This window comes from Dermacentor variabilis, chromosome 6 (assembly GCF_050947875.1).
Source record: "Dermacentor variabilis isolate Ectoservices chromosome 6, ASM5094787v1, whole genome shotgun sequence".
NCBI lineage: Eukaryota > Metazoa > Arthropoda > Arachnida > Ixodida > Ixodidae > Dermacentor > Dermacentor variabilis.
In genome coordinates, this window is record NC_134573.1 from 84,020,089 (window position 1) to 84,040,152 (window position 20,064).

Sequence of the window (20,064 nt, forward strand, 5' to 3'; positions counted from 1 at the left end):
CTTTTGTTTGCTTGAAAAACGAATAACATTGCCTGCACTGAGCGGCTTGTCTTGTCTAATTGGCTCACAAGAGGCGAGGAGCATGCTCAAGTGGAGAGGGTTTCGATAGGGCCGAGCCACTGCACTGAATATCGATAACCGGATGAAGAGGGTGGTGCCGGCGTCTGCGATTGGTCCGCTTTCTCTTACTTAGCTTGCAATGACTCGTCGACAATCGCGGCGGCATGCAACGGAAGCTTAAGGATGACACGAAAACGGATCCTCAGCAAAGAAGAGTTGGCAGAACGAGGTCATAAACGTGCCGAAAGTTCTCGAAAACGTTACATGGCCATGCAACAAGTTTTATTACACGCAAATAAACCCATGCTCTCCGGCAGGGGCGAGTAGTCAGTGCCGGAGCGATCGGCGGCAGCCACCTTTTATTCCTTTCGGAATGGGGCAGCCTGCGGCTATTCAGAAGAAAATTCAGTTTTGTTCGGCATATTAATGCATCTTTAACGCGTACACGTCACTTTGACGCGGTAAGTTCTTGCGGTTTTGAGACGTGGCGTGAGAGGCAGGTGAGGAGGGTGCAGCCCGAAAACTTTTGACCAATAGCTGAGGGCTAATGGCAAAAAGGCGTCGAATCAGAAATAACTATTTGTGTTTTTTTCGGTCAAGTTATGCATAATCAGTGTGTACACGTCATATCAGATGGGGAGCTATCGCGGTTTTCGTGACGCCGCGTGACAGACAGGTGAAGTGGGGGTGGCCTAAAAAGTTTTTCACCAGTCGCGGTGGGCTGACTTCAGAATTGGAATAGAAAAGTTTGCAATAGTTTTACGTTATAGCTTCCCTGATTGAAGCCTATCGCATCTATAAACTTGGCCCCGAGAAGTGTGTAAGCGCGCCATCTGTGTTCCTTACCAAGAAAGAGCTTTTATTTCTTGACAAGTGTAGACGTGTATAGATAACGTGGTGACCGTATTATTTGTTTGTTATGTTGTGTTTTGCGCATGTTAAGTGCGGACTTGGGATTTTTATGAATGAAGTTCAGTTGTTCGTCCAGCCACCTTCCTGTCACTTTGTCTGCCTGCTTCTCGATTTTTTCTACTTCGAAGTTTGCTGGCATTCTGATATTATAACCATGTACCAACTAGCCCAACAAGCCACTCTCTTGAACTGATGCGAGTATATGAAGAAATCGCTCCCTTTCCTCATGGCTTTCGGACCACTGAATAATCCACGGCGGCTTTCCGGTAGATCAAGGGCAGATGCACACTATTTGACCTGCATAAGGCCCGAGTAATTGTCATCGCCGTGTCAACGTGCGGCCAAGCGCGTTGCGCAGAATATAGTTCTGTCACGAAGGTCGAGAACAAGAAAACCTTAGAGGTAATGTAGACTAAATTTCTTTTCGTGCTAGGAAAAGCGTGTTACTTGTGTTCTTTCGAATCGTGCCGCGTTTGCAAGTGTAGAACATCAAGGTAAACGCAGAAATTAAGCTTTGGTCACCCGTTATGTAAATATATTAGTAAAGTGAAAGCCTTCTACACTTTGCTGGTAAATTCACTGTTTATTTGGCACCTGCAAAGAAAGTAGAACAACATGAAATATCTAGATAAATTACTTTGCGCTAGCTTCCATTATAGCGTTCCAAATCGCCTACATTATTTAAAATCAATTTGAATGTTTTAGCCAGAACTTGCGCGACATTTTCTGTCGCACTTCAGCGACACGCTTCAGAAAATTGCAACACTGTACTGTAATAGTTCATTATGAGGGATGGATAATCGATTCTATGAATGATAAAAATAACTTTCACTGACATGTTCTGCCGCCTCTTTTAAAGCAATGGTAATTCGCGGATCTCTTACACACACACACACACACACACACACACACACACACACACACACACACACACACACACACACACACACACACACACACACATAAGAAGGAATACCAATGCATGATAAGTGCATTATCGCTGAATAAGAATCGCGGTTTACGTCACGTTCGAATGCCCTTGTGGCGCGGTGTCTAGCCCTCTGTTAATGGTGTCACAAAACGAAAAAGTTCTACTTTTCCGATTACATTCATAAAAAAACATCAGAGCCATTCCACTCTGTCAAGGTGGGTGGGCAGCGAAGCTGTTCGGCGCATGACACAGAGGTGACCGAGAAGATTCAACAAAGGTACGAACATATTTATTGTCCTAATCTGTGGTCATCGACCTCTGTTATTAAATCTGTCCACCACGAAAGGTAATTATTGACTCGTACCCACTTAAGCAGACTCATACCCACTTTAGCAATGGCTCATACCCCTGTAGACGCGGCCTCCCCGTTACGACAACAGAAGTGAAATTCTACGCTGGAATAATGAGCGGAGACAGAGCCATTTGTGGAAGACGACGACGCTCGAGTCATTGCTGATGATAGTTTGCACAACGGAGCCAGCTGTGGAAGAAGACGGCGACGATGAACGCGCGAGCAGTAGCACTAGCGCGCTTGGGCGGTTGGCGCCGATAATTCTTTTAACACTCCTTTTTGAAAAGGTTGTACTTTTTTTTTCAAGAACATCTGTTCTTAACCTTGTACCTGGGACCTCTTTGGGCCCCACGTGTAACAAGGACCATTCGAGGGCGCGTTAGAGGTCCCCGAGCCCACAGGAGTATGTGCTACTGAGCTTGGACCCCTTCTGCACTATCTCCAGGATCGGCCCACATCCTGCCGGACACTTTACAGATCCTCGCCATATACAGTTTCGCCGCAAAAGAAATTCACAGTGTAGGCTGGGCGCAGTCTCCGCTTACCCAACCAAGGAATTGCTCAATCTTTCATGCACGTTGAACGGGTTATTGCCCGGAAACACTGAATTGAAAATACGGGGCAGCTATTACGGCACAGCTTCCGCAGAGCGACGCCAACCAAACAGTACGCATGACTTACACGAACCTCGAACGCTTTCACTGCTCATTGTTTGCGCACAATGAATACAAAAAGCTTTATTTTCCTTCTACAGTCAACGTAATATTAACAAATTCAACTAATAAACTCTCATGTTGGAAACGCAGTACAGACTCTCTAATTCTATAGTGAATCCGTAACTCTGCAGTCCACAACTGCGACTACACAATGACACCACCATCAACCCAAAGGCAATTTACAGTTTTCATGAATTCTCACTATAATACAAGCTATAGAAAGCCACGACGAAGTCTCAGACACAGTGCACGTCGTTATCGGGCCTAACGGTAGCCGATGCAGTTCGTAGTACTCTGACGTTCTATGCATTGCAGCAAATAGGAACTGGTAAGACATAATAGCTAAGTGTGTATCCGTAAGCTAAATATAGAACGCCACTGCCCACACATGATGCACACAAGAAGAACCAACGACGAGCGCTATTAGTGCGGCCACATCGAACGCGTAACAGTAACCAGCGGAGTATTTTGACTTATAGAACAGCGGGCACGAAATCAGGAAGCGCTATTGAGTCTCCTACAAATAACAAGAACATCTAATCAAATATGAAACACAACTACGAAGTGAGCGGTGGAAAGTTACTGCCCTGATTCCTACGCGGTGGCTATGGAGCTGACATACGGCTCAAGAAAGAGTGTCCGCACTATATATTAAGACGAATATGAAGCGCGTAAGAGGATGCAGAACAATTAACACAAGACATGGAAACGGATTCCAAAACACTTCACGTTCACCACACGGCGCACTTGGAGCTAGGGTTCATCGTCTGGCCGGCCGAGCAGCGGAATGCCTCGCCGAAAACGTGAAAGAGGCCCAGCGGAACGTTGCACCAGGCGGCTTGGCTGGGGCCGCCTCGGACGGGCACCGTTTCGTTCTGGCGCAACCTGCAGCTAGGAAAGCAAAGCGCCAGAAAGAAGAGCTGATCGGCGCTGTACTCTTCGAAGCCGTGGCTCCAGTCCGGGTAGCCGGGACTCGCGGACAGCGCGTCGAAAAGAGGCTTCAGCGATGCGACAGCCACCAGCATGGCCACCACGTCGCTGGGATGGTCCCTGTACGCTGTGCCGTCGCTCGGTCGCCCATAGCGCGAGAAGGCCTTCCACACGCAAGGCGCGCTATCGTTCGCGTCGAGGTTGCCCGGCCACGACAGGTGGCTCGGTGCACTGTGGGCAGCAGGCGCCATCAGGAGCACCGCCAGAAGCCTGCGCGCCAGCAACGAGCCTAGGACGCCGTAGTTGACGCTCTCGTACGCGCCGGTCGGGAACACGGACTCGAGCATGTAGAGGTTTGGAAGAACAACGTCTTGGCTAGACGCCGTCGCCAACGGCTGCACTTCGTGCTGTCGCCAGACGTCTTCCCAGCGCCGTTGCGCCTCGGTCGTCGAAGACGGTGCGGCCCGGATGGTGCCGTCGGCCGCGGAGCCCGACGGACGCGTCTCTGTCCACAGGTCCCAGTGATTGCTGTACCAGTACGAGTGCGGAATGAGGCTCAGGTTTTCCAGGAAGTCGTCACCCAAGTCTGGCAGGCTCATGGCGGCTGCATTGGAAGGCAGCTCCTCGCCCGATGCTTCGCCGCTCAGCACAGCCTCGTAAGTGAGGCTGCTCTGCTTGATTGTTTCGACCGCTTTTGGGGGGACGACCGCGTTGAACCAGGCCGCATTGCGCAGAGATTTGACGACGAAAGATTTCACCGCGCTGAACACTTCGGTGGCCTTCGCGACGCGTTCGGTGTCGTGCAGGAGTGCGACGTAGCGTGCAGACAGTTGGTGCGGCAACACCTGATCCACGAATGCGTAGCACAAGTCCGGGTGGCGCCGGGCACGTTCGTCGTCGTCGCCGTAGATGAGAGTGGCGAGACGATTGCTGGCGAAGCGACCCAAGCCCTGGACCACGCAGAGACCCGCCACGCGAAGCATGTCAGCCTGAGGCTGGTCCGAGCCGAAAAACCTCTCCAGCTTGCGCATGTACAGCTTGTTATAGACCTCAATTGGAGTCCCAGCAGCACCGAAGCTCTCGCCGTGGGGCATGTATTTCCTTAAAAGCTCGAGCCAGCGCTGTGCAGAGACGGACGGCGTAAGTTCTTCGGCAAAGCTGTCCAGGCTGTTGTACCTAGTCCAGGACGCGTCGTTGTCTCCGAAAGGTTCGTCGCCACCGGTCATCGAACCACTCAGAACACTTCGCTGAAGTTCGTCAAGATGCTTGCAGGAAACCGCCTCAGACTCCTTGTCGCCACGCTCTTTGAGGGCGTCGCGCAAGCGACAGATGTGCTCGGTGTTGTTCTTGCGCAGCTCGCGTTCCTGAAGCAGAAGGCGCGGACCCAGCCCCAAGAAGCCGCCGGTAAAGACAAGTCGCACGGAGGGCCGCTTGTATACTGATGGCGTCGATGGCTCTGGCACAGAGGAAATGCGATAAACATAGAAGAAGATTGGGAAGTGCCAGTGGAAAGACAAGTCCAGAGCCACATCCAGCACGGTTACGCGCTTGTCTACCTTTGGCCAGGGCAGGTAGCGTTTGCGCAGGAACCGCTTGAACTCGTCGATTCCTTGTGCGCTCTCGGCTAGACAGCTCTTGTAGAGCATGACCGCCTTCTCGTAACTGTGCTGCGACTGTCGCGGCGGCGAAGTCCTGGCGGCGCGTTCGCCCATGTCTCTGCGGAAGCCGATGGCCGAGTCTTCGAGCATGGAGCGACCTCCGAAGCTGGGTCGCCAGCGGTCGCAGACGTAGCTGTAGAAGTCCTGACACGGGTCCCGCGATGCGTTGATGGAGGCAGCCAGTGCGGCGACGAAGTCGCGGCACGGCTGGGTCCAGCACGGGGCGTGGTGGCGCACGGGCCCACTGCGCGGGAACAGCAGCACGACCACCAGCAGCATCAGCGAGACCATGACGACGCAGCAGCACAGGGCGCCGTGCGCGCCGGCCCTCGAGGTGTAGGTATTGCGCATGCGCGATGTTGGTGTGATGGGAGGCCGAGACTGCGCAGCGCAAGGGGACACAGTCTCCAACACTGCAAGAAAGGCTTGCACAGGATGAGCGAGGCTTGACCAGTAATTACCGACTTGCTTTTGTATTTCGTTATAATCCGATAACCGAGGTCGCAGACACCGCAGCCGAGCACCCTTAAGGAATTTCTACGACCTCAGCTCGTGACAGGCGATCGTGACTTTTTGGCTTATGAGGATTACAGCTGCTGATGAGTATTTCGACACTTATTAGAAGGGCTTGTTGCGTTCCGAGGAAACTGTGTTCTTTTCTTTCAAAACATAGATGGCGCTAAATATTCCGTCATAATCGCTTTCATTGAATCACTAGCTGTAATCTATTCGGATTAATATTTGTCTATTCTAGCCTTGTTAGCAAGCAGATCACGTCAGAAAACGAGCCATTATAATACGGTCCTTGAAAAGAAAGTCGGAAGGCAATTCAACTACTAAGTAAGGTCAATAAAAGACTGTCTTTCTGCGCAAGCTGGGTGTGAGAATAGCGTGTATTAACGGTGTAATTTATTGTGAGAGTCGCGCTAAAGCGACAATGTTGATCGTCAACTACGCAGGTTAAATCGCGTTCCAACTTTTTCTCCTCAGTTATCATCATCTTCATAATAACCGTGTCAATATAGCAATAATGTCATCATCATAAGCGGTATCATATTAAATGTCGTCATCGTGAATTTTATTACCACCACCATCATCATCATCATCACCATCATCATAACATATCCAATGAGTAGGGCTGTGCGCATAGTAGTTTTTGAAGCCGAATCGAATAGTGGCAGAACATAACCAAATGTTGATAATTATATTTTTTAAGGTACTGCCAGTCCCACATTGAACCTAGATAGGAGTGGTGAGCAGAACAAATGAGTGCGTCACTAACCAGATAGTCCTATTTACTTTCTGTGCAACCGTCAATAAATGTTGGGGGAAAAGTAACGCACAAGTAATTGATTACATTTCAGTAATCGCTGAGGTACGTTCTTGGGGCAATAATTGGTCACTGTAATATATTTTTTATTGGAGTACTTGTAAATGTAACTGGTTACTTGCTTTTCTGCAACGTGAACAATTCTGTCTGAAACTGCCGCATTTCGCTACAACTCTTAAGGAAACACACAATGGACACTTGCGGCTTTTCGGTTGCGATGTGGCCAAAGTGCTCTGCTGCCGAGCACAAGGTTGCGGGTGCGATGCCTGACGGCGGCGGCGGCCGAATTTTGATGGGAGCGAAAGGCAAAACCGTTCGTGTACTTAGATTCAGGTGCACGTTAAAGAACCCCAGGGGTCAAAATGAATCCAGAGCCGCCACCTACGGCTTCCCACATAACCCGCAGTCCAGTTTCGAAACGTTAACACCCCCCCCCCCCACCGCACCCCACCTCCTATATATCTGCGCCGCCACCACAGAGTGCCTCGCAAATGCGCAAAATTATCTGGTGACAGTGCCCTTAAAATCCTGTAATGTCCAACGTATCGTACATGATACACTCTAAAAAAAGTGCCGGGGAAAACGAGAATAACTGCGCAGTTAGTCCTATAGAGGGCGCATTTGTCTCACAAGATATGATATGAAGAGACGACATATTACGTGATGCCAATTCAACAGCTAGTCATAGCCATATTCAAGCAATATGAATACCTCGGCGTATACATAAACGAATGAAAGACTTACTCAAGCACCTACCAACAAAATTTGAAAGTGAAGGAGTAGTGGAATGCAGCAATAATCAAACAGAGCACTTTGGGGCCACCATAACTACGGGGTGGTGTGTGAAATCTGGAAAGGAGTAATGGTGCCAGCGCTAACGTTCACAAGTGCCATTCTATGCTTAAAATCGGACATCTTCTCGGGGTTGGAAGTTAACCAAATATCGGCAGGCCCGTTGGCTTTGGGAGCTCATGGTAAAAGCACAAATGGGGCAGTACAAGGGGACATGGGTTGGGCTTCGTTTGAAGCCAGAGAAGCGCAGAGCGAAATTAGTTTTGAAGAAACATTCAGAAACATGGATGAAAATGGGCGGATAAAGTGCACAAGTATCTGCACCTGAAGAGCGTGGTGACGGATTGGAGGAAGAGGTCAAGAAAGCTGGCAACCGAGTACAGGGCAACTAAAGGTATGAATAGGCGACCAAGAGTCATCAGAAAGAAAGTGAGAGAAACAGAGACAGCGAATACGATGCAAAGAATGGAAAGAAAAAAGACCATGGAGAATTACAAGAATGGGAAGAAAGAAATCATAAGGGAAAATTTGTACGATGACACAAAGGGCGGTGTCTTGTCATTTGAGACTCGAGCTGGTTGTTTAAGGACAAAAAACATACCCGAGCAAATACACGCAACATGAGACATGTGTATGCTGCAGTAAAAATCAGGAGACCCCTCAGCACATCCTTATGGAATGCGAATGAATTCATCCAGTGAGACCTCTAGGTAACACACCTTCCAGAAGCTTGGCTTTAAAGTGGACGGAAGCATGCAGCGATCGCCAGTCGAGATAAGCAAGACATGTTTAGAGTATTGGTGGAAAAAATTGCGGGGAAGAGACAGATACGACTGGAATTGGTACAGGCGTAGGTAGTGATGTAAGGCAAATAGAGAAGTTTTGAGGGAAAAAAAAGGATAAGGAGATGTCTACAAAAAGGTTAGGATGAAAAACATGTTGAGCATACCTGATAAATTAAGCAGGCTATGTGACTGTCACTGCCCCGCCCCGTTCGAAAGGGGATGACAATAAATCATTATTGCCATCCAGAAAACGTAAAGCATGTGCCTAATCTAGAAGAACATGCAGGGTAGCACTTAGTCTCTTGGTGAGAAAATCACACACTACTAATTGATACCTCAAAATTCTTATTTATGTGCAGGAAGCTAAACGCACGCCCTATCATGGTGTTTATGATACACAGGAGTGAGTCCCCTCCCTCCCCCCTCAGTTGCGGATGGTTCAGCAAACCAAGTTATTCTACTAAATAGGTTCAAATTGAAATACCATATCAGTGTATTCTTGTTTTGGTACTACCCATGACCGGAAATAAAGCTGAACGATTTGTTCTAATTTTTCTTGGTGTCGAATTACGTTTGCGCCTTACAGGGTTAAAGGCTCCCTGAAACGATTTGGGCAAGCATTGTAGACGTGTAGGCTACAGCTACAGTAAAACATTCACGCCACAATTTAAGTGAAGCATCCCATATTAAGAGAGCTACGGACGGTTACAAGTTACCCATGCTTTTCCTTATCAACTCGTATGCCGACCTATCGGGGTTAAACTCCACCTTCACTGGCTCTGCGTCATCCGGTGTATTGGAGCCAGCATGCGAAACTATGGATAGCGAAGTCTCTCCGACCTCTCCGCTAGCCGCCTGGCCGTCGATCCCCAGCGAGAGCTGTCCAGGCAGCCTGCGTTGTCATGTAACAACGCCCAGCGTGTCCAGTATTCCGAATGCGAGCTGCGCGTTTTGACGGATGGGCGAAAGCGTAAACGTGAACACCTTGCACGGTGCAGCCACCTAGTGGCACAGAGCTCAACCACTCAAACATGACACGGCCGCCTGGATCGACACAGAGATAATGTTATAGCATGTGTACAACATTTTAAACATGTAAAAAGACAACGCGTTCCCGAATACGCTGATGGAGGAAATTTAGACCAGCAGCAAAGTAGAATACACTTGGTTACTGGTATATTAGCTGCGTGTTTGTCTCGTTCAGCTCCACGTCACAATGTTGCTGCACCCTGCAGGTCGCTCAAGTTTGCGCTTCCGCCCATCTGGCAAAACGCCCAGTCCACTTGTGCTTACCGGAATACCAGACAGGCTAAAACTCTCTATTGCGGTAGAAATCCTCCGGCGTGAAGTGACGGCCGCAAACGCGTAGCTATCGGATAACTAAAGCCCGATGCGCTGCAGCCACTCCGCTCGCCTGTTGCCTTGCAGCGGGACACGATGTCGCATCTTGACAAGTCGCCAATCGCTAGGTTTACAGCCCACAACGCAAGAACAGCGATTCATGGTGCTCGCGAACAGAAGGCTCAAGACCAGCGCTGAGCGCGTAACTCGCGTCAGCACAGAGCACGTCACATGCAGACGACGCTTCCTGTGTGCCAGAAGTGCTAAAGTGTAGTGAGAAATTGTCGTGTATTATTTTCACGTTACATTTTTTACAGAAACAAATTAGCCAACATTTTAACTATTACAAACAAAATTATTGATGACGCAACGTGAGCAGCCAACTTAACAGCTCGATATAGCTCGACCGACCGATGTCACGCCAGGCTGAAAATTCAGGGGAGCGGCGCGCTCGGTAGAGAGACACATTTTTAAATATTCATACTAAGTTACGCGCTTTACGCGGAGCGCTTACATATGTGCCACTTATCAGAAGGGCCTACCCTAACGACTCAGCACGTTTGCACAAAATCATTTCAGCGTCCCTTGGGCGCTTCCGGATCGAAGAGCCGCTCAACAGCGGGCCGTATGTACTCACGCTGGAAGACACATCGTCGGGGCCAGTATGAACTCGGTCGGACCTCTTGCGCGAGGAGTCGACGAGTATGGACCGCAGTGTGGCCGGAGAAGCCGGTTGGCCGACGGACATGGCGTCGGCAGCAGCCGCAGTTGAGGGTTCTTCCCGACGAGCCACGGGTCCTCTCGCGCTCTCCTTCCACGGGCAATCCTCGGAGGCACTCGAACAAGGGGGTGGAAGGGTTATCGCCGTGCTCAGCCACTGCGCATGGAGCTCGCGACGGCGTTTCTTCTTCTTCTGAGTGCACGCCGCACGCTCACGCCCGCATTTCGTTTCGTTTTCTTTTCTCGATGACGCACACCCACTGCGGGGGGATAGGCAGAGATTTGGGTGGTATTAGGAAATCGCAGTTATTACTAAAATCGCTAAAACATTTCAGGAAGAAATAAAAGAAACTTAGGTTATGAAGAACATAGAGAAACCACCCTGAATTCAAAAAAAAATTCATCCAAGGCTGAGCGTTCATGCCGTCCCTAAGGCCGTTTCCAAGAGAGGAGGCTCCTATGGAAGAAAACTTGCAGCAGAATAAAAAAATAGTCGTCTAAATCATGATTCTAGAGTGTATTTAATTAAAGAGGATAAACGCCGACACAATAAGAAAAAGAGATTTATAGACATCTACAACACAGATTGGGCTCAAAGGAGAGTGCACCAGACCAGCCCTGTGACGGTGAATGTTTCAGACAGGCATACGACAACGTAATCGGGTAAAATTTACTTCTGGTTTGCTGGTGTATAAGAAATTTTTGTACCAAGGCAATAGTAGGTGTCTCTATACACTAGAAACTTACGTGTAGCTGGGTTCGGAAAATCTTAAATAATTGCATGTCTCTTGAATCTAGTAGTCAGGTAAGCTTACGTAGGTAGTATTGATAGTGCAAAACCACTGAGGGCCAGACTGGCGTCCGCGTTCAGCGCGATATCCTTTCTTTGCAAACGATGGCTTTTACCCACTATTGGAGGTTGGCCAAAAACTTGTAAAGTATTCGTGGGTGTATATTGATAGGTGGTATTTTCTTCTTGTTCACTGTTCTTATTTTATTAATGCGTTAGCATTCTAAGGGTACATCACGCACTACCCGGTGCTATCTATCTATCTATCTATCTATCTATCTATCTATCTATCTATCTATCTATCTATCTATCTATCTATCTATCTATCTATCTATCTATCTATCTATTCAACATAGATAGATCTATCTATCTATGTTGATGTCTAACCGTTTTCCCGCCTACTTGGGTCACTGGGTGTCAGTGCCGAACAGATAGAGCATTGTGCTACTGTGCTAAGGTAACAGTGTTCGAAACCAACCATCGTACCTACTTGAGTCTCTGGCGGTGGTGGAAACTGTATTGAAAAGGAGAAGGGTAAAGGGGGGCGCGGCTGAGGGATCGGGTTCAAGTAAGGCCCTGGGCCTGCTTGACCTTCTCCGCCCAATACACCAGTTCAAGTTGGTGAGAGGTTCATTGAAAAGCGGCACGTATGTGCACATTGGCACATATTCAGTGACTCAAGTTACGGGGACGTCCACCGACAACTTGAGTCCCTGAATATGGGCCAATATGCACATACATGCCGCTCTTCAATGAACCCCTCGCCAACTTGGGTTACCTTGTATGTGCCACTGAGTGTGTGGCAACCAAGGGAACAACCCTCAGCGTTCGCAGGCACCGCTGCCCCACGCCTCTCGTCTCGGAGGCAACGCGCGTACTTCGCGACAGTGGCACAAGATGGCGCTAGGGGTCCGCAAACGCTTGCGTCCCCCTGACCTGAGACTCTCTAATCAAACAAAAACAAAGCAATTTCCCTATGCACAAACTTGTCGACTGCCGCGCACGCACGCTTCCATTCGCGGCAGTGACGCTTAAACCCCGCCAAGGTCTTTCAAACCGGACGATACGAAAGTCAGTGGACGAAAGCCGATCTTCCACCGTGGACGAAACGGAATCCCAATCTCGCCGATCCTCACTCGCCGGCAAGATAAAAGCATTTCACCACCTGCAGTGTACGTCATTAAGGGGGGCTTCTATACGACTCCCCTTACTTGCGTACATGGTTCCCCATAACTCGGAAACCCGTAAAAGAGGTATACAGTCAAGCAAAAACGTTCAGTTATCACCAAAATAACAAAAAGTTTCTTGCACAGTGAAGTTAAAAAAGAAAAAAAAGAAAGCTTGCGCGCAGCTCGGCCATCCTGGCATTTTTTTTTTCTTTCCTTATTGCCTTGCTTGACACAGAGCTTACGAGCTCGAAGTGCAGACGCATGTACCGGAGTGGGTTCCATGATTGGAAACGTTGTTGCACATGCTGAAGAGTTTTAGTTTAGGGGACGCAAGGCGTTGGAGCCCCTAGCGCTTACCCAGGTAGCACACAAAGTCTTGAAAACGTCGTATTAAGGGATTCAACGTCTGAAACGGATTTTTGACCAAAATCGACGCATCAAAGACGTTCCAAACAAGATAGCTTAAAAACGAGGGGTGAATACGTTTTGATAACGTTGGAAGCCAGACAGCTTAAAAACGAGGGGTGAATACGTTTTGCAAACGACTCAAAACGCCACCGCTACGCCACGGCGCGTCAGCCTCTTTAGCGGCTTCTACAATATTCAACAGCCCATCAACGCGATCCAACCTTGCGCAAGGTGGCGATACCGTCGTCAAATCATGTGACCAAGGTGGCCACGTGATTCGTGATGCCGGGCAGCCGGGCGAGCAGGGGCATAGTCGCGTCGTCATGGCGTCGTCGCGTCACCGCACTCGCATTGCGCTGTGGTGTGTTTGCGGCTGTTCTGAACGTGCTGCCGCTGCCCTTTGCTATGTAAGTGTTGCAGTGTTTTGCTGTCAAGAAAACGATATTCTGTGATCAGTTTCGGTTGTGCGATATGTTTGTGTGGTTTTAATTTGGAAATCAGTAGTGTTTTCAATTGTTATGTGATCAAGGCGGCCACGTTATTCGTGAAGCCGGGCATAGTTACCTTATCGCACTCGCATGGCACTATGGTCTGTTTGCGACTGTTCTGAATGTGCTGCCGCTGCCCTTTGTCATGTAAGTGTTGCAGTGCTTTGCTGTCAAGAAAACGACATTCTGTGATTAGTTTGGGTTGTGCGATCTGTTTGAGCCGGGCATAATAACGTTATCGCACATGCATTGCGCTGTGGTATGATAGCGGCTGTTCTGAATGTGCTGCCGCTGCCCTTTGTCATGTAAGTGTTGCAGGGTTTTGCCGTCAAGAAAACGACGTTCTGTGATTAGTTTGGGTTGTGCGATCTGTTTGTGTAGTTTAATTTGGAAATCAGTAGTGTTTTCAATTGGAGGGCGCGGAGTGGAGGGCACTAATCAGCTCTTCAAGTTCATTGTCATGTTATGTGAGGCGCCTTTTCACTGACGCTGTAATTAAGGCATTAAGGGCAGTATAAGGACGAAAGTTAGAGGGACGAAATCGTGCCTGTGTGTCCCTAGCGTCGGGGTCGGCCGCTATGCGTGATCCTAACAAGAAAGCATTTTGCAGAATGCGAAGAAAGGCGGCAAAATTTCTGTCTGTGCGCACCTTGCCGATCTCCGCAATAGAGCCATCATCGTGGTATTTTAGTCCCCCGTTTAGCAAGAGTGTTGCAGACAAGGGAACTGGTTCAAACAGGCTTTTTTTTAATGATTCACTACTAGTGCGGTATCCCAAAAGGTGAGGTCAAGTGCTCGCCCTATTTTCTTCCCTCGCGCTACAGCGCACTGACTGAATTTTGCGTGCACCATACCGTGCTTTTATCGTTTGCGCTTCAGGTTCTCGATTGTGTTTTCGCCCCCTTTACCCACGTGATGGGTATTTCATGGTATTACCGGGTACCACACACTGTAAACGGAAATAACTCCGAGGTGGGAGTATACTGCTTGTCCTATATCGACCCCCCGGTTCGGAGTTTTTTTTGCTCCGTATGATCGGAGTAGAATTTTTACTCCGTACGAGCGGAATTTTCGCGTGGAATTATGGGAGTTTTTTTTTCTGTATTTTCTTTATTTTTTGCTTCGCTATTGACGGAGTTTTTTCGAGGTGCAACGGGAGTATAAAAAGAGCCATCGCGTGAGTTTGCGCGAACATGTTTACATGCAGAGGCTGCTGGTCAAATTTCGAAATATGCACACGAGACCGCGTCGAATTCGACGGAACAAGTCAATGAAAGCACATATATCATGACATACATAAACATTTCAGAAACGCCCAATGCAGAAATTTGAAAGACATCACACGTACACGCGATACTCAAGAAGCAACGGTGCCAGTATATATAGCCACGATATTGTGTGCCTCGAAACCGCCTAGGGAGCAGCTGTGCTGTTTTCAGAATTACGACTCACATGCTCGTTCATACGAGATCTCTCTCTCTGAAATTAACAGAATACCTTAAGCAACACAAAACTGTTAATTCAAAATAGTGAGAGAAGAAAAGTTAATGGCGTAATTTTTCAAAATTATCATGCCATTCTGTGAGTGCTGAAGCGACTTCGCACATTGCCGGCGTTCGCGGCCAAAAAGTAGTGCGTTAGTTACAGTAAGCAAGAAAAATGTAAGTGCATGTGTTGCATAGCAAAATTAAATTTTTTCGATATAGTGGTAGCGTAGCAAGAAATTATTACGTTTGAGCATGACCCGCAGCAGCCGACATAACACCGAGAAATGCACAGTCATACATTTTATACACCGCACTACTTGCTCTGCGTCCGAGCAATCTGTCTCGGTTGCGAAAAGGAGCTACATCGCTGATCTGTCGAGTGAATCCCTAAACTCGGAGCCAGCAGGCATGCGTCTAAGTCAGTGTCTCGGATAGAGCGTAATGTTAATGCAATATAGGAAGCAATGACGTGACCAAAACATATATACGCGATAACAATTCGATTCACATCGCTCAATAAGAAGCTTTATTTTCAGTACGCATACTTATGTCCTACCGTTTCTCTTCGGGCGAGGATATCCGTTCACAGATACATAAAAACAGTTGCTTGCACTCCGGTCTTTCTCACTGGCAACACAGCACCGCAACGAACTTGGGTTACGCCATTCAGGCGCGACTAGCACGGATGTCGTCGCTCGAACAGTGGCTACTGTTGCCATTGCTACGCGGTCCTTTCAAACACTACACTGGACGTTGTCAGCATGTACTCAAAAGGACATAGAAGTCGCATTTCACGTACTGAAGAACACAAGACAGGGTGACGCAGCACGAAAACACAGCCAGAACGTGAGCCGACATCACGAGCCAGTGAGCAGCTTCGAGGTATACCTAAGCCTTTTTCCGCACTTGAAAACGTGGTTCTTGCAATCATCGTTGTCAGCAAAGCGATCACAGCTAATGTACTTGATGCTAAGATACAGTGAGCTTCAGGCATGCCTATAACACTTTCTCGAAGGAAATACGGGAAACAAATTGACGAAACGCCGTCACGGAACGACACTTCACAGACGTAACCAAACCGTCAGCCATGAGCACTGCCCGCTCCGCCGAACGCGCCCGGTCGCTGGCGAGGCGCACAGCCTCATGGGAAGCGCCACGTGACCAACCAGTATCGGCGGAGGGGAGTTTTTTAAAACTCCCTGTCGGAGTTTCACGGGAGAACAAGATTTTTAAGCGGAGTAAAATCGCGTCATGTCGCCTTAATACTCCCGCAGCTAGCCAGCGGAGTGAAACGAGGGGATGGCGCTGTTTTGCTCCCATACATCGGAGTAAATATTTGAGAGGGGAGGTTTTAGGGCACATCACCTCTTAAAAACTCCCAGGTGGGTTTATTTTCGTTTACAGTGCATGTGTCCATATATTGTCCAATATATGAAACGGCCAAATTCGATTTTATTTGACGCCTCAAATGGTAGTAATGTATTGAGTCCCTTGTAGCTTTGTGCTTGTTATCAATTTTACTATTTGGCGAATGGATACAGCATGTACGCTGCATAACTCGCTTGTGCATATTGCATACGTGAGTCGAGTATGCCCTTGGTATAAAATAACTTGTATGCTTTAGGTAGTACGATTGTTTGCAGTTTGGGACATGTGCCGGAATGTACGCTGTGCGCCCTTCGCGCTTTACGGCGGTCTGCCGAGTTCGTGCGGGTGCCATGTGTGCGCATGGAGTTCGCGAAGCGCTCTCGCAGTTTTATATATATATATATATATATATATATATATATATATATATATATATATATATATATATATATATATATATATATATATATATATACATGTGTTCTGTTCGCGCGCTTCGCACAACAAGGCATGTCGCAGTTCTTTGTCCTTGTGCAACATATTTTCCTAGCGTACGTCTTTGCATTATTTGATACCGGTTTCACACGGGGCTCTTTTAGCCGCTATCCAGTCCGTTATAAATCGAATTTCTCGGTCGTGATGGCTCCTCTGCGCAAGCTACGAGAGTGAGCCAGTCGCATCGATAATTTCGATCCGGATCGGGCTTGATCGCGATCGAGAGTGGTCGTGTGACACCGGTTTTACACATGGCTCCCACATAGGGAACACTTTAAGTTCAATGCTACTGAGTGAAGAGCAAGTGCATATATATGCCAGTGGTGGTATGTGGGCAAGTCTCTCTGGTGAAGCCAATACTTGTGCATTCAAAACATTTCAATTACCAGCGTAGTGCATCAATGTGTCTACTTCGACAAAATGGAGCACCAGTGCAGATATCTGAACATACCTGTCCAGGGCAGCAATTGTGTCTAGATTGAAACCACTACCAGCATGTGCGGCAGTTCTATTTCCAGCAGCGGGACTGCACAATAATCAGTAGGGTGCTCTCAAGCTGTTTATCTATGAAACTCTGCCTGGACTGTGTGCCAAATATTTTTGGACGTGAAAGTGGGGTGAATTGGTAAACATCAGTGGAACTGTGCCTGGATTTTGTGGCAAATGTTTTTGGATGTGAAAGTGTGAGTGAACTGGCAAAGAATTTGCTCTGGGCTACATGTGTTAAACGTTTTTCTCATTCAGAGTGCTTTTTTTTACTTTAGGAGACTGGAGATGTGCGCAAAGTGTGACATGTCAGTGTGCTAATTAATGTATTTGCTGGTTTGCAAATTATTCGTTGCAACTTTATTTTTGCCAGAGAGGTACAACTTTGCCTCTTGTAAAGGGCTTTTTAGATAAAACACTTACTATTTATTATGACCATTGCTTCCTTTGTTACACAAATGCAGCTTCCAGTGCATTCCATTTTATTTCCATGTTTATGTAAATTTCTAATATGAGGCTTGCATATTCATTTCTCACGTTCTGGAGTGGCAAGATGCAGCATTACTGTCTCATCGTTCGCTGTACTACAGTAGTGTTCACTTGTTACACTGAATCCCCCGTTTAAGTATTCTGTACTAATTTCACTTTATTGCTTTTTTGTTGTATGGTTATTTTTCTCGCCATTACCTTCTTTGATATATCCTAAAGGCAATATTTCCAATTTTGCATTGTTCCCATTTTTTTTATTTCTGTCACAGGATTGTTTTATGATGGTATGCGGTGGTATTTCTTTTTGTGCTCTTTTCAAGCTTCTAGATGACTGGTAACATTGCTTGGAGGCCGTTACCATCCAATTCATACTCTTGCATTTTTCAGTCTACTTCTTCCATACGCTCCGATGTCACTTCTGAGTAACTCTAGTCCATCTAATAGCACGCGCACTTTACTATGATAAATTAGACACTTTAGTACACTCCAGGTTTTTCTGTTCATTTTTGTATGTGTACTTGGAATTTTGTTTATGTGCTAGTGAATGTTCACTTTCGAGTTCATTACGAATCCTTTCTGCGACTTTTGTCATTGTTGATGTACTTTTATTTCTATTTGCATTTCTCACACAGTTTGTTCGAACCTTGCATAAGCATTACATTTTAATAAAGTGTTCTTGCTTTGTCACAATGTTCTCATTTCATGCACTCTTGGCATGAAGGGCTTGGTCTGGCCACCTGCCAAGACGTGGCCATTTGTTCTTTGCAGGAGGTCGTTCCCATTGTGGTTGTAGCATCGTAGCTTACTAAAGGCGGTATTAAGGATTTATTATTCCTAACAGGCTCATTTTCGTGCGACTTGGTAGACGATGCGCCGGCCATGCGGGGAACAGTGCTTGGCACTGCGCCATGGTTCTTACAGTCAACACCGACGCTTCTACTCATCTGGGGCGCGATTGGAGATCGTTGTTCGAAACGCCCGATCAGTTTCACCTCACGCGATTGGCCTAGGCCGTGCCAACGGGTGCGGCTGACGACGTCTGCGCGGCATAGGCCAGTGGCGTGAGGCGAAACTAAACGCGTGTTTTGAACAACGATGTCTGATCGCGCCCGTCACCCGCGAAAATTAGCTTCAGATGATCGTAAACCTTTCAAGAACGCTTCTAGACCAGCTTTTTGATAACGTCCTAAAAACGTTTAGAAATTGGTTACGAATAGTTTTGGCAAAAGGATTACTTGTGTCTTTCCCAATCCTATTTCTAGACCAGCTTTTCGAATACGTCTTGCAGACCTGTTCTAGATCGTCTGAAGAAAGTAATTAAGCCGGACATTAGCAGAGATATCCGACGTTTTCCCGCCGAAGTTCTCTCATTCGTGTCTTCTTTAACCCGTTTTTATCGTCTTGGATAAACGCTACGAAAACGTTACGTATCTCTTTTGTGCTACCTGGGTAGGTGCGTTTGCGTACCCAAGCAGAAACACGTTAGCGGCCCCAAACGCAAGCCGCAGTGAGGTCGCATGCGCTCGCAGCACCATCAACGTATGATCTTTGCTGCGTTATCATTTTTTTAAACATGAAATCAAGCATATCAAGTAAAGCACATAAAACTATTCTTATTAAAAGCAGTTAATAGAGAGGTTTAGAGTGTCCGGTGTTCGGTTAAACGCAGACTGGTGCGTTGGGGCGGAGCCATGAACGGGAGCGTCCTGCATGGTGCAGCCACTTGGTGGCGCAAAGCTCAAACAGACAAAAACCGTTAATATTGAAGTAACCAAGTGTATCTTACTTTGCTGCGGGTATAAATTTTTGGCAGTAACACAATTACGCCAGTGCCGAAAATTTACACCAGCAGCGAAGTAGAATCACAGAACACCTATACAAACTTAGAGAAGGGAAACTGTACCTTCCACAGTGCTACGGAAATAAGCGTAGCGGTGGCGTCATGAACTAAAGTATGTGACCACGAGTGGCGCTGTACAACAGGAAACGGAAACGGGGTTTTGCACAGTATGGTCGCTTTACCTACTGGGTTCTGGCTGATGCGCATCGATCGTGCTCCCGCCAGTTAGGTTGCTGTGTGGCAAACGTAGCGCCTAGATATGTATGTAGGCGCTACGTTTGCCACACAGCAACCAAACTGGCGGGAGCACGATCAAGGCGCAGCAGAATATATGTAGCGCTGAGTCATATCGAGTTAAGGCACACTCTGAACTGACTTTTAAGGGCATCCCGAGCGGTTTTTCGTTTATTACGCCGCCGTTACCCCGAGTTGTGCCGCCGCGCTCCAGCTGTTGCATTTCGTGTAGGGCTACTGACAGAGTGCGGTTTCCAGGTGGCACGATGGCCTCGACTGGAAT

At 47.7% G+C, this 20,064-nt stretch overlaps 2 protein-coding genes across 2 annotated transcripts in view; one reads left to right on the top strand and one right to left on the bottom strand.

The window, feature by feature from the left end:
* Positions 1–20,064, top strand: part of LOC142584912 (uncharacterized) — a 375,477-nt gene that overhangs the window by 160,340 nt on the left and 195,073 nt on the right. The gene's annotated exons all lie outside the window — the stretch shown is intronic.
* Positions 2,937–20,064, bottom strand: part of LOC142584908 (kell blood group glycoprotein-like) — a 39,461-nt gene continuing 22,333 nt past the window's right edge. Inside the window, exons 2-3 of the mRNA XM_075695252.1 lie at positions 10,445–10,787; positions 2,937–5,940 (exon numbers count right to left, since the gene is read on the bottom strand). Of these exons, the coding sequence (XP_075551367.1) occupies positions 3,703–5,940; positions 10,445–10,555 (2,349 nt within the window). The 5' untranslated portion in view covers positions 10,556–10,787 and the 3' untranslated portion in view covers positions 2,937–3,702. The remainder of the gene's footprint in view (positions 5,941–10,444; positions 10,788–20,064) is intronic.